The 27,200-nt window shown below is 31.9% G+C and overlaps 1 protein-coding gene across 1 annotated transcript; it reads right to left on the reverse strand.

Annotated features, from left to right (window-relative positions):
- Positions 1-627: 627 nt before the first annotated feature.
- LOC134697444 (uncharacterized) lies at positions 628-24,825 on the reverse strand. The gene is made up of 9 exons (XM_063559722.1): positions 24,725-24,825; positions 23,065-23,695; positions 21,591-21,629; positions 21,204-21,273; positions 19,078-19,825; positions 7,198-7,828; positions 5,928-5,987; positions 4,408-4,462; positions 628-3,277 (listed from the first exon to the last, which is right to left on the reverse strand). Exons 2-9 carry the CDS (start codon positions 23,692-23,694, stop codon positions 2,460-2,462), a joined length of 3,051 nt encoding a protein of 1,016 aa, XP_063415792.1. The 5' UTR covers position 23,695; positions 24,725-24,825; the 3' UTR covers positions 628-2,459.
- Positions 24,826-27,200: the final 2,375 nt, after the last annotated feature.

Below are 27,200 nucleotides of genomic sequence, written 5' to 3' on the forward strand. Positions count from 1 at the left end.
TTGTGGTAACTTTTAGTGTGCAATTTCCTGTGTGAAACTGAAATATCTGAATCTGGGAAAGAAATATTATTACCGTTTAAATTTGCTTTATTTGAAATTTCTTTTGGGAAATTTAACTCATCATAGATAATGACTTAATTTTGTATATACGCCAGACGCGCATTTCGTTTACAAAAGATTCATCAGTGATGCGTAAATTTACGCAGTATAATTTGAAAAGTCTTGATTATTTAACGAGAAAATATCATCAAGGTAATTCGTGTTAAAATCATCAACTAAATGCAATTCAGATGGATCTGTAGTACTGAGTTTAGTTATAAACTGTTATTGATAACAGTACAAAAACAAGTCTACTTTTATCAATGTTTGTCCATTATGAGGAGTACATGTACTTCTGTGAAATGTCACATTCCAGATACCTATTTTTAATAGCAACATGATGGAGTTTTTCAGTTTCTTAGGCATTCATTAAAGTGATTCAATAAATTATTACAATTCACTGTCATCCTCATATGTGTCTGTTTACACTAGGTTTCAGTAACCTCAGATGACTGATATATTCCAAAATAATTTACTTATTCTATCAAACAAAGAACAAAATAGAGTCCAACGTTTATTAAAACTACGCTTAGTATAACTAAATATTAAAAAAAATCTGCTTATGAAATACCATACATGAATAAAAATACTAATGTAAAACGCATGATCATTGCACACAAGATTTCATGATTAAACTTAAAAATTAAAAAAAAACAAGAAACAATTTCCACATTTAAAGACATATTTACAACATGCTTAAATGGAGAGATATGATAAAATAAATCAAAACAAATATAAATGAAAAAACAACATAATGTCCATATATGAAAATATATGTCAAATACTTAGGTTTACAAATAAGCACAATATTGATGCACTAGAATGACTAATACTAAGCAGATATCAAAACATAAATGTTTCACAATGTTTCTTAGGACAATGAACTAATATATCATTGATAACATTTTTCCCAATCAACATTTAGGGTTTTTTTTTTCAATTTTTCGTGTAAATTAGTTTTCAATGCGTATTTCTGGATATAAATGGTACCAACATATATTTCAGATGCGTAAATATAAGTGTTGTACAGCATACACATTGGAATAAAAATGATTATTTCATCAACAATGATGCGTGTTTATTTGACTAATTCAAAGGTGATGAGAACAAAGACAACACTTTAAATAAACATACAGATTGGTTTTGAATGTTAGATTGTAGGTCAGGAAACGGTGTATCAGGCTGAGGTTCAATGTTCATTGTCTGATTGGAAGTGAGGAAATGGAGTTATAGGTTCATAGCAATGGTCATTGTTATATTAGAGGTCAGAAAGTGGAGTAAATGGCATGTCAAATAAATGGTGTGTTTCGTCAACAAGATAATACTGTTTTATTTCAAAAAGTTTTTTAAGGTTATAAATTTCTTAACAAAATAAAAATCAGCCATCCTAAATCATGAAATTAAACACTAAAAAATGTATGACAACAACAAAAAAAGTTTGACCATGCACACTATTCATTGAAAATATCAAACGCCGACCCTCTATATAAAAAAGAAGATGTGGTATGGTTGCAAATGAGACAACTATCCACAAAAGACCAAAATGACACAAACATTAACAACTATAGGTCACCGTACGGCCTCTATTTCATCTTCAACAACAAAATTTGACCAAAACCAAAAACACATCAATACTATAAGAGAAAAATATAAAGAAAAATTATCAAGGACAATACATAAGAGCAATAAAACATATATACAATAGTACACTCACGTCTTCTAACATTGGTATTACAACATTTACCAATCAGTAAAAAATGCAAATTTGTGTAAATGAACAAATGCATATGATCAATTCTTATATATTCCCAACTATTTCACATGTGTCATCGTTTTATTATGTCACTCTCAAAAGTCTGTTACTTTTACAATTGAAAATTTAACAAGTGGTAACAAAATAATCACACTATTAGTAATAATAACTATTTTGATTTCAAAATATAAACAGAACTTTGTCTCTAAGATATTATTCTATTTCTCTGAAGTTTGAAAAAAGACAGTATACATATGTGAAATTAAGAGCACGCACATACAAGGCAAATCATACAAATACTGTAGCTAAACGAATGAAAAAAAAAACCAGCAGGTTTACAACGTTACATAAAGACTGTAGTTTAAGTTTTTTGTCCCTAACATTTATTAATTTTACATAGTGAATTTATCTGTTTTGATTCGTTTCATTTTATCAGTGTGTTTTAAATTTTTCAATAAATGGAGGATTGTTAGATGCGGAGTTGAACAAAATATTAATATTTGTTAAAAGAGCTATTTTGTTGACAATATGAGCATGGGTATAATCAACAGACTGATTGAAATTTTGACGGAAGGTATAAAGCATATGAAATGAGGTAATCAGCATATCAACTAAAAATCTCGTTGAAAACTTTAACAAGCCCAGCAGTTTGTCTGATCACTAGTTTTCTTTGTGTGAGATTATAATGTATATTAACATCTGACGGAGATATTGATATTGTATTTACTTGTTTATACTGTTTACCATCAGATGACATATGTTGTATAGATCCATCCCTACATAATAAATACAGACTGCCATCTTGTAGTGTAGTCATCCTCCTGGGTGTTGATGGTAATGATATTATGTGATGTGCGCCATCCGTATAGCTGTACCAGTACAGGTTGTTGTTGTTATATGAGTCGATATCACAGTAGTATATTCTGTCACCAGAACCATGCAACCTGTTAGGACTAAAGTTAGTCTGTATTGTCTGTACCACCTCTCCTGTCTGATGATCTATGATCAATATTCTGCACTCACCTCCTACAACTAACAAGTTGTTTATAGATGTAATCCCAAAACACCGCATTCCAGGTACTGATATCGAATTAACTTTGAGTTTATTATTTATGTCAAACATCTCTATACAGTCCCTTTTCCACAATGTAATAGCTACGGTAGAGTTGCTAACTGCTGTAACACACCATGGGCTACCGAGTACATATATGATATCTACCTGTGATTCATCTGTTTTGCAGATGAGTAGCCTGTTTTGGTAAGGTAAACCCATTACCAGTCTACCATCATCCATCATCACTATACCTGCGATACCCCCTCTCCAGTCTCCACCAACAAGTACTGATTTCAGGTCGGTCTGCTGGTTTAATGTGAAGATAGACTGTCCTAGTATATATGGTTTTATTGGATGATGGTAATTATTTCCTGTAAAAGTAATGTTGAAAAAAAATATTGGAAGGAGTAGGAGGCCAAAATGTTTTGTAAATACGTGTTCAACATATTGCAGTGTATAGTTTTATTTACGGATTTTTGTTGTCGGTTATTGATTTGGGGATGTATGGCAGGCGGTCGGGCGGGCGATGGCAATCAAATGTTGTCCGTGCATTAACTCATGAACCGTTCAACCAAAGCTTTTAAAAATTTTAATATGCTGTTACTGACAATTAAATGAAGGTCAAGTTCAATAATGGCGATTTTGACTTTTACCGTTTAGGAGTTATGGTTCTTGAAAGATTGAAAAATGGAGTTTCCAGTCGTGTCTTTGCATTTTCTCATGAACCATTCAGCCAAAGCTTTTGAATTTTTTATATGTTGTTACTGATGACAAAATAGAGGTCAAGTTCAATAATGACGATTTTGACTTTTATCGTTCTTGAAAGATGTTGCATTTACTCATGAACCATTCAATCTAAGCTTTTCAAATTTTAATATGTTGATACTGATGACAAAATGGAGGTCTAATTTTATACTGACGATTTTCACTTTCACCATTCATCAGTAATCGGTCTTGTGATATTGCCAGGACACAAATAAATGTTAATAAATCCGGTTTGCTGTCGTTGTGACAGCCTCTTGTTTGATTGATATTTTGAAGAAATCAATGCTATTTTCTAATATACTAGTGTTTTCACTCTGGTATGAATACAGACGGAACATACTAAAATTGTATGCCTGTCTTACGTGAGGTAATTGAACATTCCGGACTTCATATAGTCGAACTAATGTATTACAGCGATATTTGAAACCCATGTATGAGTTTTAGGGGCCTTTTTTGTGAATTCATACCTATGCTTCCGTTAGTGAAAACATATAGTTGGACTCAGAGATCATTCGGACGCCGAATAACTTGACATTTATGATTAAGGTATGACATGTTTTTGGCACATCACATAGTCGAAGTGTAGTTTTTGGAATTTGATATTTGAAGTGATGTCAATAAGACAGATACAAAATGTATATTTAGCTTTCTAAGTCGAGTATTATGTTTTCCTCGTCGAAAAAAAAACCATTCTGAGTTGAGATTCTTAATTAAAAAAAGGGTGAAAGAAACTTACCCAGTTTTACAGTTTTATCCTTGAAACTCTGTGTTGCTAAATGTTGAAAAAATTCCTGAAAAGTATAAATATGTAAATCATCATCTCTCGTGTAGAGAATTAACCAAAATGAAAAATTACATGCAACTTTAAATTCAAATCCAAATACAACGAAAGATTTTATTGACTAATCACAGTGTCCGTACTAGAACATAACAATTACAGTGAATGCATGACTACAAGATCAAACATACAATGATTAACATATTTTGCATGATCTAGTTGTTTAAACATTAAAAATAAATAAATAAGTCTTCATCCTAGTTACACAAAATATGGTTTGCGTACGGTTGTTAAGGGCATACGATACAGTTTTGAACTTGTATTTACAAGTTGATGAAAATTTGCATATAGGCTATTTTTTACCTGATTAAATCAAATATGTAATAAAAAATATACCTTCATGTGCTACTTTTTGAGTAAAATGAGGTCGAAATTTTGTATATTTGCTCAAAATTCAGATTTGTGTCTATATTTTCGTTTTCGAAAGAAAGACATAACTTTTTTGTTTTAAAAGATAAACACAAATTGTTTTTTGTTAAATAATCGGTAATTTTTGTATTTTTTAAGTATCATTAAAAATTATGCATTTTTTATTCAGAAATAACTCATTTTTATCAAATGTTCATGAATAGAGGAAAAAACGTCATTTTTTGCTGCATGTTTATCAAAATTAAAAAAAATCCGCTATTTAAAGTTTTATAAAATTTGGGTCACATAATCTCCTTGCAAAATGAATCAAATTGCTGTTTTAAAAAATAGGGGTCCGTGAACTCGTTTTTAAATTAAATCAGTTTGAATGATAAAAATCAGTCGAAAACTGCATGTTTTCCCGATATGTCACAGTTTGACGTCGCGAAAATAACATTTTACGTTAGCAACGTCATTACCTCCCCCTGTAACTGTATCGTATGCCCTTAAGCATGGGAATTGAATTAAAAAAAAATGATTTCATCTTCAACAGAATTTATACATCAGCAACATTTTCTTGATATAATGCAGTATTTTTATTTGCAATATTTGATTTACATAAAACCAAATTAAATGTTTAACCATGTTGAGAAAAACAAACAGAATGATTGGATAACTTCTTAGCTCACTTCTACTGGCCAAATTGGAAGATTAATGTTTAACACCAAGTGAAAATTTATAGAAATATGTTTCATCTCGAAATCATAGTGAGGATTTCAAAATGGCTATCAAGCGCTCTCAAACGACATGTTACTCTGTGTTTACAACTTAATGTTTTGTCGTTGTTCTCCTCTTATATTTAATGCGTTTTCCTCAGTTTTAGTTTGTAACCCGGATTTTTTACTATCGATATTCAGTTTCGAAGAGCGGTATACTACTGTTGATTTAATTTAAGGCGACCCAAGCATTGCTGAACACATATTACATATATTGGTTATAAAGGTCATTGCAAATTCATTTTGTTTTGACTATGTTGTTATTGAAGTAATTAAACTTAATTGTTTACATACCTGTAGTTTAATATTATTGGTGTGTACAATACTCAGTATTTGTGTTGTATTTGTATCTATCTGTAAGGAAAACAAATATATTGTTTAAAAAGTATCACAACAATAGTTTTAGTAAACTTATACGAACAACAAAACCATTAGAATAGAATAGAATAGAATAGAAAATTTTAATATTTAAGTGCAACCTGAATTATAACAAACAATTACATTCATATATACAAGTAATTTTCAGCCAGCCAAATAGGCTTATTCTGCACTGTACATTGTGTATCATTATTGAAAGTAAAATAAATAAATATAGTTCAAATTTACACGCAAATTATAGCAATGCACGTTATCAGTTGATCACAGATTGTCTGATGGTAAAACAGTTCAAAATAAAGTTAGAAACATGAAGTTATGTGAAAAATAATAAGAATGCAAAAAGTAGCGATGAATTAAAAGACATATATTGTGACCTGGATGGAGAGTTGTCTCATTGGCAATCATACCTTATCTTCTTAAATCTAGATAGTTTATATAATTAAACCAGTGGGTTAAAGGGGACATAATAACGTATTTACTTCTTAAGATTCACACTACATTTCAGACGTGTGTGAAAGATACATTTTTAGTTCTTTTGAAAACAATGTGTTCATCCCCGTAATGTGTTGACTATAATTTTCACAGATGCCCGATATGCAAAGCATGTACTCTTTTTTTATTATAAAATCAATCTGTCTGTGAGGAAGCAGGAATTAAAAAAGTCCACTTAGTGCTATGAATAAAAGCTCTTTTTTAAAAACAAGGAGTGACATATTAGCTGGATGATAAACAAGGTATGAGTTTTGCTCATTGTTAAAAATTGGACGGTGACCTTAGATGTTGATTTCTGTGTCATTTGGTCTTTTGTGGAAAGTTGTTTTATTAGCAATTATACCACATCTTCTTTTTTATAATTTATCCAAAATTTTCTACATTAGAAATTGCTTGAATCAATCAAGTCAAAAGTATGACAGTTGTTTTCCATTCATTTGATGTGTTGGGTTGTTGATTTTGCCAATTGATTAAAACATTCCGTTTTAAATTTTCCTCGGCGGTCGGTATTCTTGTGGTGTTACCTTTTATACATAGGGAACTATGTGAACATACTTTCTACGCTAAGATGGGATATTGTCATATTGAAATCATGAGTATCTAAAAAGTATGATATAGTTACCATATCAAAGATAGCAATTGATAATACCTAGCTTATTGTATTTACTATAATTTTTATAAGAATTAGTCGTACCTTTTCCAATACCTCATGAATATTCAAAAGTGTTGTCATGTATTTGTTACACAGTGCATCATCCAGTGGTCTTTTCTGTATCCTTATCAGTTCATCTTCTTTGGTCTGGTCAAGTTGGAGGATATTGGTCTTAAGCTCATCCATTAATGGGCCATACTCATCATTGATTATACCACATGTTGTGTTATGACTCAAATAGTCATTTTTATTCCGTCGAAGAATATTGACTGCTTCTTCATCAAGGCATCCCAAGCTGCAGCAGTTATACAATAAAAGACCACACAAACTCACATCAAGATCCGCTGGCTTTAATGACTTAGCTGTGTACTTACAAAAACAGTTGTGTATACCAGGCCCTGGATTTTCTGCATACAGTTTGTTCCATTGGTGATGGTTTAGAGGTAGAGCTCCCGGGTTTCTGCAGTTTTTCTTATCTGAACAACATCTTGCATATCTGTGGCGTAAGTGAAATAAGGTGTGTAGTACTGCCTTATCATCAAGAAAATCTTTTAAACATCTGAAGTTGAGGCCCTGATATTTTTGTTCTAACTTTTGTTGAAATAATGGAGTAACAACCTCTAAGTAGACAGATCCAATAATAAAGTATCTTCTTTTATCTTCCTTGTCCATTCTATAAGTATAAGAATATAAGGTTGATTTTAAAAGATTTGAGTGTTGTTGAACAAAAGTTTTTTTTGTTATAAAATTGTATTACAAAGCCCATATATTGGTTGTTTCTTTGTGCAATTTCGTGCATTGTACGATCCAAATATGTCGATGTGCATGAAGTAAGATTTTTTATACTGTTGAGTCTTCCAGAATAATGAACTTTTGAAGTATTGATTATTTTTATATCTACATAACACTTAGTGAATTGTAAACTTTTAATATGTAGATGATAAAATTGAGGAAGGAAATGGTGAATGTGTCAAAGCGACAACAACCCGAGTATGTTGATAGGATATTTCTTCTCTGTTTAGTTAGTGCCCTTTTTACACTGATATTTTGACTCTTTTCAGAATGTTGTTGTTTAAACAAGTATTCTACATGTTTATTGTCTCTATATGAAATTTGAAATTCAAAGATCTCAAAATACCGATGAGTATGTGAGAAGGAATTTTCGGTTCATTTCGTCAACGGAATAGAAACGGGATAATGCACAAGCGCAATGGTTAAAATAATTATTTTTTTAGTATATTGATTTTTATACTGATGTTATCATATTTTGATATAGGTGTTACCTATGAAAGAGGATGAACTATTATACATTTTATTTTCACAGTTTATGATAATCAGATATTTAGATTTGCTGGTATTCTTGTTTTATTGAAATGCGTAACTATAACGTTCTAAAGGAGCATCAATAAACTGATAAATATGTCTCAAATTCGGAATGATATATATTAGAGCAATAGCGTCACGACAGGGAAAGCACTAATCAGTCTAAGAGCATCACATAATTTAAGCAAATTGTTGTTTTGAATTGTCATAGTAATATTGGCAGTTAATTTTGTATTATTTCTATATGCAATTTCAAATCAAACAAAAATTTTGTAGGGAATTTCACCTGACCAATAAAGCAGAGTTTTGTATCGAATACGGAATCTGACAGAAGAAGATCAATAACCAGCCGTATTTATATCCTCGTCGTTAAAGCTTCAGATTATATTATACTTATTTTTTGATAGAATTTTAAAAATGAAGACACGTTATCTGAAACATAAGTACCGACGTCGGAACCATGTATGTATACCCGTTTAATATAAATAAAATATATGCATGACGTTTTTGTTTTTTGTTTTGTTTATTTGAAAATGGTTTATTTTCTCTTCTCGACTTGTTCGTTTGTTCGTATGAGGTTGAACTCATACAGCAATTACTAAGGAAGAACATAAAGAATTTAGCAGTATCCTTTATTTTAACTGTTTGCTTTAAGGATGATGTTCTCTCACTAAATAATTCAAAATCTAGTGACTAGGTTGAACAAATCTATACTATCGAACTTGAGATAAATGAAACGACAGGGAGTTCATGATTTCCTTGGTAGAAGGTTGCATTTCTTTCTAATCTAAATTTTGTAAACGTTGTGTGGCGATTATTATTATTTGCTAAACGCTACAAAAATAAATACCAGTATTATAGTGTTTTTTCAACATACTGTCGGCATTCCAATGGGAACAAATTGTGTCCCTCTTCTTGCCGATTTTTTTCTTTATTATAATGAGGCTGACTTCATACATGAACTTCTTAGGAAGAAAGATAAAAAGCGATATCCTTTAACTCTACTTTCCGCTATATAGATGTTGTTCTTTCACTAAATAATTCAAAATTTGGTAACTATGTGGAACGCATCTATCCCACCAAACTAGAGATAAAGGATACTACAGATATAGTTAAGTCGGCCTCATATTTCGACTTACATCTAGAAATTTACAATGAGGGTCGGCTGAAAACAAAACTTTAAGACAAAATAGATGATTTCAGCTTTCCAATTGTGAAATTTCTATTTCTAAGTAGCAACTTTCCAGCTGCACCTGTATACGGGGTATATATCTCCAAATTGAAACAATATTTCCGTGCTTGCATTTCCTATTATGATTTTCCTCATAGAGGGTTGCTTCTCACAAGGAAGCTATTAAACCAAGAGTTCCAAATGGTGAGGTTGAATTCATCCTTTCGTAAATTTTACGGACGCCATCATGGGTTGGTTGACCGTTATAGACTAACCGTTTCAATATGCTCCTTACGTCGTAGCTATAGTCCCCTTCCCTTTCATGAATGTGACTACCGAATTAGACTACTTTCCGGATTTGTAATGACATAAGCAACACGATGGTGCCACATGTGGAGCAGGATATGCTTACGCTTCCGAACAACATGAGATAACCCGAGTTTATGGTGGGGTTCCTGTTGCTTATTCTTTATTTTTCTATAATGTGTCATGTGTACTATTAGTTACATATTATTAGTGTGTTAGTGACCTAATATGATATATACAGGGTAAGTAAATTCCATATGGGGTGAAAGCGAAGCTCGAAACGAATTTATCTTACCGACTATCTTTATTCATTGAATTTAGACTAAAGTTGTCTTATTTACTATCATAACACATCTTTTTATTTCTGTATTAAAGTGTGCAAGTGCTCAATTTTAAGAACCTTCTTCAATTGGTCTGCACTAAAAAAAAAATAATGTAAACGATAAATGTCTATAATAACCAACCTTGATATAACGATAATAAGCAGAACTTTCAATATTTTAATTAATCAAACAGTGCCTAAGTCGCAAATCCACAACTAACCGTGTATTGAAATAAGCCCCGCCTCCCTACTAACCTAATATTGAATATACACGGTCTCCACGAGGTAACTTTTAACCAATCATATTCCTAGAAATGTATAGGAGGTAAGATAATGTTGTTTGTCTGTTTGTCTTTTTCACTTTTAGCCATGGCGTTGTCAGTTTATTTTCGATTTATGAGTTTGACTGTCCCTCTGGTATCATTTGTCCCTCTTTTATTCTTATATATTTTTGTTACGTTTATACGATATGATAGGAACTAGGGCTAAGATTTAACAGCACTGTTTATCTTTCGAAGATTGTTTCAATGCTTTCTTATAATTTTGCTAAAATTCAAGGTTGAAGTGAGAAACAAATGTAGCAATTGTACTACCAAACGATGAATGACAAACTGTCGACGCGAGTGCATAGTTTGTCAAAGTTTATATAAACAAATTATCAAAAAACGTGCGCGCTAAGCAGTTTGCATCGTTTGTGTTAGTAAGAAATGCACTCTCAGTTTAACAGATAATAACGGATATGTTCCTAATGTCACAAATACAATGCCGTACCCTTGTCCGGAATGTAACGTGCCAAATTAGACGTATTACTGGGTTTGTTATAAAATGAGCAACACACATGCTATATGTGGAGTTGGATCTGCTATGAACCCTTGTCGAAGCACCTGGAATGACTCCCAGTTTTTGCAGGGGTACGTGTTGCGCAGTCTTTTGTGTATTTTTTGTCCTATGTTTTTGTTTCCTTTTTAGTCATGGCATTGTCTGTCTTTTTTCGGCATATGAGTGTGAATGTCTTTTTGGGATCTTTTTCACCTCTTTTATTGTTTGTTTTCGTTGGAGCCGATAATATAAGGTGTCTCAAAAGTAACGGACTGTTTACTGATATTGATTTTTTTATGTCATAAATTGTATAAGGGAAAAATGAATAATACGTTTGACTACAGTTTAAATCTTGCAAAATTATTACGTATTTAAAAGATAATTTACACAGATTCGCCTTCTTTCACGGGTAACACCCATATTGTACTGTTTAATGGTCACTGTATTACACATACTAAAAGGTTTAAATAAATAGGCGCGGTGAACTACATGTATTTATATCATCAGTCCTAAGTATAAATAAAAAAGGGTGTGTCCTCAATAAAATTTAAAGTTACATGAAAAATGAAAGATATGTAATGTATTAATAATTTAGTACATAAGAGAAAGAAAGCGTATTGAAATTCAGAAATTATATAGAACAACAGTTTTATAGTTTAGCGATGATATTTTCTTTCCTATTTTTGTTTTAAAATTTTAAGTAGCCTTATTTCAATTTGAACAAAAAAATATGAACTAAAATACTACTCAAATGATACATACATGTATAGTTTACGAACCTTTGTATTAGTCTGTATTTGTTTACTACTGTTATGGTTTGTTCAAAATATAAACTACTACATGTAATTACTGTGATGTTCTTAACCATTTATTGGAAAAAAAACACTTTCTTTTTATAGAACTTAAATCATCTATGAAATCTAAAATCATACTAACATTCCTATTGACATTGGTAACACAAATGTGTAATCATGTATACTGAAAGGGTTGTGCTCGTCTAAGTTTGAATATTAAAAGTTTTACAATATATATATAGACACTAAATAAATTCTTCCTGTTGCACCATCTTTTAATCTAAGACGAATGCGTAAAGAAACATAATAAGAACATAATAAATATCACACATGTTCGATTTCTTGTCTAATAATTTAAAAGCTATCATTTTAAATTTTCTTCCTTTGATTGCTCGTTTGGATGAAAATACAAATTATGTGGATTAAATGATATTTATTTCAAAATCAATAAAGTGAAACACATTATATTATGATTGCCACTATTGTAAATTACTAATTCCAAATTTTCTCGGTGTTTATATACTGACCTTTTCATAAGAATAGATTTGGATAATTAACACTGATTTTCTTAATCCATGCGTTCTATCAAACTTTTAATTAAAATGATATCCTTACATAATCGTTATCATTTCCAGTTGACCCTAAGAAATGAATTAAGAGCACTTACTTCTCTTTGATGAAGCTGTGATTCAAGAAATATTGTAAAACAGAAATTGTTCTTTAAATTTGTCACTCTTTTTTATTTTTATTTTTCATGACATGTTAAAAATGCAATTTTCTATAATCTTCATCGGATTATAAAAAAGGGGAACTAGCATCCCAGAATCCTAATTAGTTTTGTTTGGGCAATAATTGTACACGTATGATCGTCTCAAAAATATTAACGTTTATATATTTGGTGTGACCTATGTGTTTAATTTTAATTTGTATTATGAAAAATACTCAATCTTAAGAGTCTACCTAAAAGAGGAAAAAGAGACAACAGCGGGACAGTCAAACTGATAATTTGAAAACAAACTGATAATAGCATGTTCTAATTGCTATAGAAACATATTTATTTGGCGTCTTTTATTTATTTATTTGTATTTTTGTTTTGAATTTTTCAGTAAGTTATGTTTGTATGTATATTTATACAGTTGGGAATAAATCGTTGTCACATTATGTCACATAAATTATGTCTCTAACTGCATCTACACAGTTATATTATTATACTGAACAGTCATACAAAAGGAAAAGAATTAGTTTGCCTCCTGATTTTATGTGAGTTTTAATCAAATGATTATTTTTTTGTAAACATTACCACTATATGTATACCAATAGTTTCTTGCTGACTTAAACATATTGACACATGTTCTGTGTTAACTACTCCTCTATTCATATTTCTAAAAACATTATTTAAGCCTAACAAATGTTCACCTGTCTGCATCAAGTAAGGAACCTTGGCATTAGCTGTCTGTTATGTCACTAAAAACTTATTTAACCCTCACAATGTTTATGTGTCTGCATCAAGTCATGAACCTTGTCAACAGTTGTCTGTTATGTCACTGAAAACCTTATGTTACCCTGACACATTTTCATCTGTTTCCATCACGTAAGAAACCTTTGCGTTAGCTGTATGTTATGTCACTAAAAACCTTATTTAACCCTCACAATGTTTATCTATCTGCATCAAGTCTCACCGACGACCTTGTTTCACCTTCACAAATGTTCACCTGTCTGTATTAAGTCAGGAACCTTGTCAACAGTTGTCGGTTATGTCACTGAAACTCTTGTTTAGCCTTGACAAATATTCACATGTTTCAATCAAGTAAAGAAGTGTGTCAGTGGTTGTTTGGTATGTCACTGAAAACCTTATGTAACCCTGACAAATGTCCATCTGTCTCCATCAAGTCAGGAACATTGTAAGTAGTTGTCTGTTATATGACTGAAAACCTTGTTTAACCCTGTCAAATGTCCACCTGTCTCCATTAAGTCAGAAACATTGTCAGTAGTTGTCCGTTATGTCACTGAAAACCTTATTAAACCCTGACAAATTTTCATCTGTCTTCATTAAGTCAGGCAGTGTGTCAGTGGTTTTCTTTTATTTGACTGAAAAGCTTATTTAACCCTGACAAATTTTCATCTGTCTCCATCAAGTAAGGAACCTTGTCAGTAGTTGTCTGTTATGTCACTGAAAACCTTATTAAATCCTGACAAATTTTCATCTGTCTGCATCAAGTCAGGAACCTTGTCAGTAGTTGTTGGTTATGTCACTGAAAACCTTATTTAAACCTGACAAATGTGTATCTGTCTGCATCAAGTAAGGAACTTTGTCAGTAGTTGTCCGGTATGTCACTGAAAACCTTATTAAATCCTGACAAATTTTCATCCGTCTCCATCAAGTAAGGAACATTGTCAGAAGTTGTCTGTTATGTCACTGAAAACCTTATTTAAACCTGACAAATGTTTATCTGTCTGCATCAAGTCAGGAACCTTGTCAGTAGTTGTCTGGTATGTCACTGAAAACCTTATTTACCCTGACAAATGTTCATCTGTCTGCATCAAGTCAGGAACCTTGTCAGTAGTTGTCTGGTATGTCACTGAAAACCTTATTTACCCTGACAAATGTTCATCTGTCTGCATCAAGTCAGGAACATTGTCAGAAGTTGTCTGGTATGTCACTGAAAACCTTATTTACCCTGACAAATGTTCATCTGTCTGCATCAAGTCAGGAACCTTGTCAGTAGTTGTCTGGTATGTCACTGAAAACCTTATTTACCCTGACAAATGTTCATCTGTCTCCATCAAGTAAGGAACCTTGTCAGTAGTTGTCTGGTATGTCACTGAAAACCTTATTTACCCTGACAAATGTTCATCTGTCTGCATCAAGTCAGGAACCTTGTCAGTAGTTGTCTGGTATGTCACTGAAAACTTTATTTACCCTGACAAATGTTCATCTGTCTGCATCAAGTCAGGAACCTTGTCAGTAGTTGTCTGGTATGTCACTGAAAACCTTATTTACCCTGACAAATGTTCATCTGTCTGCATCAAGTCAGGAACATTGTCAGAAGTTGTCTGGTATGTCACTGAAAACTTTATTTACCCTGACAAATGTTCATCTGTCTGCATCAAGTCAGGAACCTTGTCAGTAGTTGTCTGGTATGTCACTGAAAACCTTATTTACCCTGACAAATGTTCATCTGTCTCCATCAAGTAAGGAACCTTGTCAGTAGTTGTCTGGTATGTCACTGAAAACCTTATTTACCTTGACAAATGTTCATCTGTCTGCATCAAGTCAGGAACCTTGTCAGTAGTTGTCTGGTATGTCACTGAAAACTTTATTTACCCTGACAAATGTTCATCTGTCTGCATCAAGTCAGGAACCTTGTCAGTAGTTGTCTGGTATGTCACTGAAAACTTTATTTACCCTGACAAATGTTCATCTGTCTGCATCAAGTCATGAACCTTGTCAGTAGTTGTCTGGTATGTCACTGAAAACCTTATTTAACCCTAACAAATGTTTATCTGTCTGCATCAAGTCAGGAAGTGTGTCAGTGGTTGTCTGTTATGTGACTGAAATCGCTTTTTTACCCTGACAAATGTCCACTTGTCTGCATCAAGTCAGACACATTGTCAGTAGTTGTCTGTTATGTCACTGAAATAGTTATCAAAAGTCACAGGATTATAATTTTATACGCCAGACGCGCGTTTCGTCTACATAAGACTCATCAGTGACGCTCAGATCAAAATAGTTAAAAAGCCAAATAAATACAAAGTTGAAGAGCATTGAGGATCCAAAATTCCAAAAAGTTGTGCCAAATACGGCTAAGGTTTGAAAACCTTGGTTTACCTTAACAAATGTGCATCTGTCTGAATAAAGTCAGAAACCTTGGCATTAGTTGTCTGTCATGTCAATGAATACCTTGTTTAACCCTGACACAAATGTTCCTCTGTCTCCATTAAGTCAGGAAGTGTGTCAGTGATTGTCTGTTATGTGACTGAAAACCTTGTTCAATCTTGACAAATGTTCATCTGTCTGCATCAAGCAAGGAACACTATCAAAAGTTGTCTGTTATCTCACTGACGACCTTGTTTAACCTTCATAAGTGTTCATCTGTCTGCATCAAGTCAGGAACCTTGTCAGTAGTTGTTTGTTATTTCACTGAAAACCTTGTTTTGTCTAACAAATGCTTGAATGCATGTGTCTGAAAAAAGTAAGAAACCTTGGCATAAGTCGTCTGTTATGTCACTTAAAATCCTGTTAAACCTTAACAAATGTTCACTTGTTTGCATCAAGTCTGGAACATTGTCATTAGTTGTCTGTTATGTCACTGTAAACCTTATTAAACCCGGACAAATGTTCATCCGTCTGAATCAAGTCATGAACCTTGTCAGTAGTTGTTGGTTATGTCACTGAAAACCTTATTTAACCCTGACAAACGTTCATCCGTCTGCATCAAGTCATGAACCTTGTCAGTAGTTGTTGGTTATGTCACTGAAAACCATATTTAACCCTGACAAACGTTCATCCGTCTGCATCAAGTCAGGAACTTTGTCAGTAGTTGTCTGCTTTGTCACTGACGACCTTGTTTAACCTTCATAAATGTTCATCTGTCTGTAATAAATCAGGAACCTTGTCAATTGATGTCTGTCATGACAATAAAACAATAAAAAATCATATGACATGGCTAAAAAAACAAAACACCAGACAAACATTAGGTTCTTAAGTACTCCGGAAGGATAAACATATCATGTCCCACATGTAGCAAACTGCCCTGCTGCTCATATTAGGACTAACATCATTAAACGTCTTATTGTGGTAGGTCATATTTTGGGAAAGGGGATCGGGATTGCTGTTTCAACAATTGGTATGTTTTAACTATCATCTGTGAATCGGATATTCCATAAATGTCAACCGACTCGTGCTAGAGTCCATAAAATGTATGAAGGTTTGATTTCAACTTTACCTAACTATATTGGAAGACAGACATATTTGTTATTACTATTATTCTGAATATGCATGAACAAAATCATGTTTTTATGTGACTGCTAATGACGTCTATACACTAAATCTATTGGATGTTGGATGTAAACTGATTGATATTTTTGTCTAAGATACACAATTTTTGTTCCGTCTGCGTCCAATGCTTTCCAGCAAAGACAAGGATTACAAAATTGGCTTCTGATGATTATTTTTTAAGATTTCTGCTTCCTTTTACTTGATAGGAACGACTTGTGATAGATCATTGTATGTATTTGACGACTATTTCAAGGATCTGTCCCCACGGTTATGGTTCGGCGACTTTGAATCTATAAGCCACAATGATTTCTTTTCATAAAATTGCATTATTTTCATCTAACTTAGTTTTCGATGAATTCGAACCCCTATCCCGTAGTTCATAGTTGATCCACTTCGTAGTTATTAACAATGTTGCTGTCCATTATATTGTTTGTTTTACAATGTTTTATTGGTTTTGCTCACAATAAGCTGTGGTGACCTATAGTTGTTACTTTATATATCATTTGAGCTCTGGTAGAGATTTATCTCTTTGGCAATCATACAACATCTCTTTATGAAATACTTGCCACTGGACGTTTATCAAGCAACAATTACTCACATGCGTTTGTCATGTATCTTTGATGATTTTATCATATATCACAGAGATGTAATTATTGAAATAAACAAAAATATTACAGAACTGAATTTATTAAAACCACACCAAATACTTCTAAACAAATTAACTTTTAAAATGAGTTGAATATATGCATTAGCTCTATAATTCAAAGATTTCTTAAATGTACCAGATACAAATATATTATTTTAAAATGGTGTCACATTAAAACAACTGAACTGTGTTATACCCAAAAAGTAAAAATAAAGTTCAAGAATCTGTAGTAGATCCCAGCAGTCAAAACTGAATTAATATGTACAGAAAATTTAAATGAACATTTTGTTTTTAAAGTGCATTGGTTGTCTTTTAGATAATTAATCTTTTGATCTGATAAGTTTTTAGGTTTCACATTCGCAAACATAGAATTTTTCTTTTGCGACAGGAAGTAAAACATATGTTTCTCGGAGACCTGTAGTGTGTTGTTTATCAAACTATCAGATTTTGACAAGCAGTTACCTATAATACAAATCAAAAAGACCTCTTTCTGTAGGTTGATTTTAAAGAGGAGTCCATGGAGTCTGTTAATAATGCAGCAACAGTGTCTGTAAAACGTTACAAAAATAAAAAATAAAACATGATATTCATCTCAGTGACCCTTTTTCTGTACCCTTTTTCTGTACTGGAAGATTGGGAAAACAGTTATTGCTTTGTTAAGCAGCCTATGCTTAACAAAAAAATGACACGAAACAAGAATACACATTCCAAACAAAACAATGCAATGCAATGTTCTAAAATCTAACTTGATCTGTGTTAAGTGGTGATAAGCGTTGTGTCTAATTTTCATAACATTTGGTTAAGAGGAATTAAAATTAGAGAACGGAAACCAACTATGGGACTTACGGACAGACGAACGTAAGGACAGACAAGGGTTAAACTTAATGTGCTCTCATTTTTGGCGTGGCAATAAAAAAAAGTTTAAAAATCAATCTTAGACTGATAAATAAAGCAGTTTTAAAACATAAACTTGTCCAAATACCAATTAATTGACAATTATTTGATGGAATTGAATATGAATTGAATATTGTTTTAAAATGATTTTATCACGAAAATAAATTATATAATGTACCTTTTTGTGGTTATATACTGATATAATTGTTTTAAAATATTTCACTAAAAATAATATGTCATATAAAAATGGTACTACCTAATGCTTCTATGTTATCTCTTTAAATTGGATATCTTTTTTTATAATTGACTATATATTCAAAGTAAAAGATGATTGCAACAAAGTATCAAACAAATAATACTGTGGATTCATTTTTAGATGGGATACCAATTTTCGTGGATTTCTTGAGTGAAAGTGAACCACGAATTTAAACATAGTTCAAATTTATTATATGGAGACTTCGGCAAAAATAATTATCCACCAAAATAAAAATGTCCCTAAATCCAAGAAAATAAATGAATCCACTAAGAACATTACGTTACAATTCATTGAATACTTTAACAAGACTTTTGTGTGTGATCATCAGTTTTTTTTGTATGAAATTATATTGTATCTTGCCACACGATAAATTGGTCTGTACAGTTTTATACTGTTTACCATCAGATGACACATGCTGTACTGATCCATCATCACACCTCACATAAAGACTGCCATCTTGTAGTGTAGTCATCCTAATGGGTGGTGATGGTAATGTTAGGGTGTGATGTCTGTCATCAGTAAAACTGTACCAGTACAAGTTGTTGTTGTTGTTGTTGTAGTAGATGTAATCGCTGTAGAATATTCTTTCACCAGAACCATGTAACCTGACAGGATCACAGTCAATCTGTATTGTCTGTACCATCTCTCCTATCTGATGATCTATGATCAGTAGGCTGTTGTCACCACCTACAACTAACTTGTTGTTTATAGTTGTTATGCCACCTGAAGACCTCATTCCAGGTAGTGATATTGATTTAAGTTTGAGTTTATTGTTTATGTCATATGTCTCTATACACATACTACCAAACAGTGTAACAGCTACTGTAGAGTTGTTGACTGCTGTAACACGCCATGGCCTACCCTGTACATGAAAACTGTCTGCCTGTGATCCATCTGTATTACAGATCAGTAGTCTTCTCTGTACAGGTATACTGTCTGCCTGTGATCCATCTGTATTACAGATCAGTAGTCTACTCAGTAAAGGTATACACATCACCAGTCTACCATCATCCATCATCACTATATCTTTTACTGTACTATTCCAGTCACCACCAAGTATTGATGACAGGTCTGTCTGATGATGTTCAATGAAGATAGACTGTCCTAGTTTGTAGGGTTTTATTGGATGTTTGTGATTTCCTGAAAAAATTGTAGAGTTTAAAGTATTGAGTTGAATCAGTAGGAGGTTTAATAATTATATATAATGAGTTAATATGTATTATTCAAATCTTGAGTACACAATTCAGTGGTTTATTTATTCAGAGGAAAACCAATGATTTTGTTTAATTATGATATACTATATTGAAGATAACATGTTTTGTTTATTTTGAACTGTTCAAAGACAATTATACCTTTATTTTTTATCCTTGATTCAAAAATTACAATAGGAAACTAATATTACTTTATTTTCATCTTACACAAGGTCCATTTTCAAATCATTTTCCTTTTTATTTTACTTAAAATTCATAGTATCGTAACGTCATGTGTGTTCTTTTTTTTTAATAAAATAAATCAAAATTTTCTAAAAATAGTTGAAACCTGCAATTTAGGCATATTTTGATTTATTTCAGAAAAAGGAATACCACCATATTATTTTTACATAAAACCATTTTAGAATTAAAAGTGTATTCTTTCAGAAACAAATAATTTAATGCAAAAAGGATGGAATTTTAAAAATATAACGTGACAGTACCCAAATTGCACCTATTTTGACAGTTTTTTCACCTACATTTTTTTATGATAAAGACAAAAATGTCCATTCTGTGTTTATTTTGTAGCCGTATCCTTCTTTATTATATAGGTACACCAATTTGATTTTTAATCCATAAGGAATCATAGAAAAATTGGTCTAAACTGACCTCCAAACCATCAATGATTTTGAAATAAGGAGTACCCAAATTGCATCCATGCTTAAATTTGCATCGTCAAAAGTCTACTAACATGTAACAGAGCTTTTGTTTAATTTCTTCAAATATTTTGAACAATTGGATATTAGTCCATGATTACTCTTCATTTAAAAAAAATGGATACTTGTAAGATATTGTATTTGATCATTTTAAAAAGATGACGTTTCAGGACATTTTGCACTTTCAGTAAACACTTCATCTATTGATAAATACTGCATATCTGAATATTTTTACATATTTTAAAAGATGTGCATAGTATCAAATCATAAAAATACAAATTGTTTAGTTTCTAGGAAATCTTGTAAGATATCTGCTACTATTTTTGCTAAATAGGTGCAATTTGAGTACCGTTACGTTATATATGTTAAATTTGCATAGTCGAATTAAAAGTGTTTCCAGCAAAACTACATAGTACTCAATAATACTTTTATTTTTTTATGGGCATTTGGCCAATTGGAGTCAATCCTTAATGATTTATATTTAGGTTCATTTATATTCAACATTCAAGTTAAATTTTGGACTAAGACCCTATGAGTGAAAACAAAATAATTGGTCTTTCCTCTTTCCTGTAGCATGTTAAACAGAATTAATGTTTATATAGACATGTATACCTTGTTTGTCAGTTTTCTCATCTGAAGTCTGATTGGTCAAACTCTGTGTTGTTAAATGTTGCCATATTTGCTATAGAAATATAAACAACAAATTTAAAAGTAGAAACAAAGTGGAAACTTTCTTTATACTTACAATTGTATATAGTCTTTTTATGTTTCAAGGTGTGCCGTTAATTTTTATGTATGAAAACAAATATTTAATAAAGTAAAGTGCATAATTGCATGTAAAATTCCTTAAACAGGGGTATATTTCATTCCTTACATTCACATATATATTTATAGTACTGAAACAGCTGATTATTTTAGATTTGTTTTTCAGTTGTAGAATGCCCTTCCATTTAATTTTGACGAGATTATAAAAGTAAATTAACATGATTGTTTTCATACCTGTACATAACGCAGTGTTTCTTTCGTATTTGTATCTATCTGAAACAGACAAAATGTGTTAGAGTAAATATAAAACATAAATACAACTTGTATACAAACGCCTTGTTTTGATTTGTTGATAGCCAGGGTAATTTTAGCATAATCTTACCAGTTTTCTTCATTACAAACAGAAACTTGTTTTATACTAAAAGCTTAGAAACAGCATCTATAGTGAAACCACTTTTGGACTACATTAAGATCATACAAACATGTTGGCAGCATGTGTTCATCGTTCATAACCATACACCATTAAATTCAACAAAATGATTATTTTCAAGAACTATAGGGCCAAATTTAACTTAACCTGCATGGACACAATTATTATTGGTGTTTGGATTTTTTACCTTAGCCCGCAAACTAACATGGCTGAATTGGCTAAGTATAGAACATTGGGTTTAACATTTTATTTATTTCCTTAAAACAATTATTGTTGAAAAAATCTTAGTTTGGGAAAATGATAATAATTTTGAGAATAAAAGCAAAATTTATTTTATAATTAAATAAAGTCACATATTGATTGTACAATAAATAATAACATTTAAAAATTTGTAATAAAACAATAAATTTCCTGCCATTGAGTATATTAATGAGACATATTTTCATTTCTACCATTTGTTTTGTGTGTTTTGGTCTATCATTTTAAAAACTAAAAATCGAGGAATAGAAGCTATGAAAAGCATCAATGAACAGCAATACGAGATCTGCAAATAGGTCGGTTGCCTTCTCATATGATTCATTGTCTTTAGGGTGGTACCTAACACAACAGGGAGATAACTCTGTAAAATCAGCTAAACGTTTTAATTACGTTGCGTTGTTAAGGGAATATTATTAGCTTCTCAATTATCAAAATGAGTGATTGTCAAACTTCTATAATATAACCAGTGTAATTTTTCTGATAAATCGGTTGGTTCAATTTTTTGGAAATTTTTAATAGCACAAAGGGGTTAAATGCAATTTTTGTCTTATATCTTAAAACCATTATAAAGAAATAAAAAACAATAGGCATTTTGCCTTTTAATGATGAATTTAAACATCTTTGAGATTGTTGCTTATTATCTTGAAAATTATGATAGATAGAGAGAAACTCTATACCACAGAGATTATCAGCAAGAAAAGTACTAAACATTAGGCAGCATAGTTGAAATCATCTGATGACTCCTTACTTGACTTATGATCACTTATTGCCCTTTAAAAAACCATGAATACCAATTTCTTATACATGTATCTTAAAAAGTATCATAGAATTGATAGAGATAAGTGATAAGTAATAAGTGAGCATACATGAAGCGGTTACATTAATATCATTGCCAACATCCTGTAATCTTTTTAATGGAAAAGTTATGTTTTTTTAGATAGGTATGTTGTGGTATACATAGTACTGCGGAATATCTGAACATTGGTATAATTTTTGTCTAGTAATAAAAGTAACTCTTACCTTTTCCAATATTTCATGAATATTCAAAAGTGTTATCATGTATTTGTTACACAGTGCATCATCCAGTGGTCTTCTCTGTATCCTTATCAATTCATCTTCTTTAGTCTGGTCAAGTTGAAGGATATTGGTCTTTAGCTCATCCATCAATGGACCATACTCATCCTTGGTAATACCGCATGTTGTGTTATGACTCAGGTAGTCATTTTTATTCCGTCGTAAAATAAAGACTGCTTCTTGGTCCAGTGGTCCCAAATTACAGCAGTTAAACAATATAAGGCCACACAAACTAACATCAAGATCTTCGGGCTCGACTGACTTGGCTGTGTACTTACAAAAGCAGTTGTGTATACCAGGCCCTGGATTTTCAGCATATAGTTGTTTCCATTGGTGATGATTTAGAGGTAGGGCTCCATGGCTTCTGCAGTTTGCCTTATCTGTACAACACCATGCATTTCTGTGGCGTAGATGAAATAAGGTGTGTAAGACTGCTGTATTATCCAGAAAATCCTTTAGACATCCAAAGTTGAGACTTCTATAGTTTTCTTTTAACTTTTGTTGAAACAACGGAGTAACAACCTCCAGGTAGACAGATCCAACAATAAAGTATCTGCTTTTATCTTCTTTATCCATTCTGTAAAATATGAAATTATTACAATTCTATTCCATTTTGATTGTTAAAAAAAACTAATTTTTTTGATTGTAACCCATAATTCATAAAGTTAGTTTTAGCTCATGTCCTCCTCCTTTCACTCTACTGCTTGTGGGTTGATCCTTTAAATTTGTTATTTTTCCCTTATTAAAGCTGTATTATCAAATTCATCTGAAAAAAGATCTTCTTTGCCAAAAATGGAGAGAGGGGGTAGGGGTAAACCATGTGTCCATACTCAAATGCATTGAACGTCTACAAAAGGGGGATTTCAACCCACAGAAACTCCTTCCCCCTGAATATGCCACGTTACACCGTGAATTAGAAACATCCTTAGGGAGCTACCATTTGTGGTTTTTAGGGGGGGGGGATAGGATAAAAAAAATTGTCCTGCATTTTTATTTTTTAAGTTGTTATCTCTGTCCTGCATTTTTATTTTTCACTCTATCCGGTCCTGCTTTTTTTACAGTTTATCATGACTTTTTCTACACAAATTGTCATTCTGACTTTTTTTTTTGCAAGTGTCTCATCCTGCATTTTTTTTTCTCAAAACTCCAGTCCAGCCTATTTTTTTTTCAAATTTCATCCTACAGTCATCCTGTATTCAAGTTATGGCAGTATATAATTTACACTGTCCTTATGGCCAAGTAAGCTATACATATGAGCTTAATTGTAAAGGTAGACAGAGATTGGAAAGCAAAATTTGATATCATATTGCAATGAATTGGTGAACTTTTTCAATTATATATGTATTTAAAAGGTGTGGTTGACAAAAATAAATATTGGGTTAATTTGGAGACAGTCATATTTTTTTTTAAATATATAGAGTGTTTAAATGCAGTGGAGATATAGACATGCTAAAACAATAACAAATTATAGTGTACTGATGATATTTCCAAGTTTGATAGTTTCATTTTGATTTTCCAAGTAGATTCTTAACTTTCACTTTAAACAGAAAGAAAAGTGTAAACCAAACAGCTACAAAAATATGAAAAACATGTTGATGCCACAAACCTCTGTACCTAGTCGATGTTTTTGTGGTCAATTTTTGGGGTTGTTTTAGACAAATACAGTTACCAGTTTCAGTTGTCTTACGCCATTAATTGGAAATACCCTTTTCTTTTTATAGAATTAAATAAGAAGTCATTTGAGAAATCATTTGATCGCAGAGAAATATAAAAGAAACATGCTTACCTCCCTTAGCATATGTAATATTTGAAATTTTATATACAGATCATTCGTTTAGCAATGATTTAAAACATTATCAATAATGGTTATGCAAGTGCAATCATACTGATTTGATTTGTTGCTTTTAAAATTTATGTTTTGCACCCGAGATTATTAGAATTTATATTTTACACGGTCACCTGAGATTACTATAACCACAGGAGTTTGAAATCCTATCAGTAAGGGGGTAAAAATATACCAAAGTCGACTATCACAGTAGAGCTTCTCTCGATCGACTTTGGTATATTTTTACCCCCTTACTGATAGGATTTCAAACTCCTGTGGTTACTTATTAAGAATATATAGATAATAAGCACAGCGTCCCCCATTTCAGATTTTTTTTCTGATTATTGAGCTCATTTGATATTAATTTATTAGATCTCATGATCACAAACATGAAACTTACCAAACAAGGTCCGAAGAATTGAAATCATGCCGGGAATCTCAGATCATGATATTGTCTTTATAGAACACCATCTAAGCATAATTAAAGCAAACACCAAGGAATGTGCAAATTAACAACAAGGCAAACAGGGAAACAATGAAAAAAGAAGTAATTAACTTACAACATACTATACAGGAAAAGGTTAAGACACATGATGTTGATGAACTTTGGCTAGAATTCAAAACTTAATACTTACATTAGATGTAAGTTTCATTATAATACGCTATTCTGATTGGCTAACATGTTATTCCGTAAACAATTGCATCAGACAATAACATTTATCATGCATGATGACACGAGGTCCCACAAAAAAGTGCACAGGTGAATTAAATAAAACTGGATAAAAATCGTGTTTTCATTTTTTTATCATATAGCTAAAAAAAATGTAATTATAAGTATTGAATACTTCTTTTTGAAACTTTATAGGGTGGTAAAAGCGTTGACCGTGCGTACATTTTTAGAATGAAGCGCTTCCGCGCTTCATACAAAATGTACTTCGATCAACGCTTTTACCACCCAATAAATTTACAAAAAGAACTTCATCATGAGCATTCAATTCTTAAAAAAATGAACTAGTCAGTGAGCATATTCCACACAAAAAGCTAACTAAAAAAAATAAAACCCAATGGGTAACATTTGAAACAAGAAAATTAATGAAAAAGAGAGACAGACTCTATAAAAAGATGAAAAAGTCTAGAAATGACAATAATAATAATAATAAGAATAAGAATTTATTAGTTTGAAATCCAAACAATAGAATTATGAGAAACAAGTATAAGCAAATTAATCATCAGGTACAAAAACAACTCCGAGAATCATACTGGCAATACCTTGAAAATATCGTTACACCAAAACCAGATGAAAACAAATATTTCAACGATGAAAATATTTTGGTCATATCAAGGATTTGTATAGTTACTATACAAATCCTTGGTCATATGTAAAAAGCAAAAAAACTGACTACAGTGGAATAACATCACTCAAGCAGGATGGGAAACTTATAACTGACACCAAACAAAAATCAACAGGCAGTTTCAATCAGTTTTCTCAGAACCAAACAAAAACTGCTACTGCATTTGAAAACAATCATACATGCACCAGAAAACAGGTTATCCTACCATGCCCGACATAAATACAACCATCCAAGGTATCTCAAAACTACTTCTAAATTTAAGGCAAGTGGACCGGACGAACTTGAGCCACGTCTCTTCAGGGAGTTAGAACATGAAATTTCACCAATACTATGTCTTATATACCAAAAATCATTAGACACTGGCGAAGTCCCTACTGACTGGCGTACTGCACATGTTTCACCCATCTACAAGAAAGGTTCCAAATATAACCCAGAGAATTATAGACCTATTTCTTTGACATGTATATGTTGTAAACTTATGGGACATGTTGTAGTCATGACACACGCAGACAAACATAACATCCTCTATCACCTACAACACGGCTTTCGAAAAAAACAGATCTTGTGAAACTCAACTTTTGGAATGTGTAGATGATGTCACTAAAAATATAGAAAACTCAAAACAAACAGATGTACTTATAATGGACTTCTCCAAAGCTTTTGATAAAGTCAGTCATAACTTGTTAACACACACATATTTAAATTACTATGGGATACAGGGTAAAAACAAATGCATGGATACAGGGCTTCTTATCATGTCGTACCCAAGCAGTTATCCTAGAGGGTGAGACTTCAGGCTATGTCCCTGTAAAGTCCTGAGTGCCTCAAGGATCTGTTCTGGGCCCAAGTCTGTTTCTATTTTACATTAACGACGTACCAGTTGGGCTAAATTCCACCATACGCCT

Source organism: Mytilus trossulus, chromosome 14 (assembly GCF_036588685.1).
Source record: "Mytilus trossulus isolate FHL-02 chromosome 14, PNRI_Mtr1.1.1.hap1, whole genome shotgun sequence".
In the NCBI taxonomy this organism is placed as follows: Eukaryota; Metazoa; Mollusca; class Bivalvia; order Mytilida; family Mytilidae; genus Mytilus; species Mytilus trossulus.

Excerpts from the sequence above, each read along its gene's own strand:
- LOC134697444 (XM_063559722.1), bottom strand. The coding sequence starts at position 23,694 with ATGGATAAAGAAGATAAAAGCAGATACTTTATTGTTGGATCTGTCTAC. Across the intron at positions 21,630-23,064 it reads TTCATGAAATATTGGAAAAG|ATAGATACAAATACGAAAGA; the intron begins GTAAGAGTTACT and ends TGTCTGTTTCAG. Across the intron at positions 21,274-21,590 it reads AAACACTGCGTTATGTACAG|CAAATATGGCAACATTTAAC; the intron begins GTATGAAAACAA and ends ATATTTCTATAG.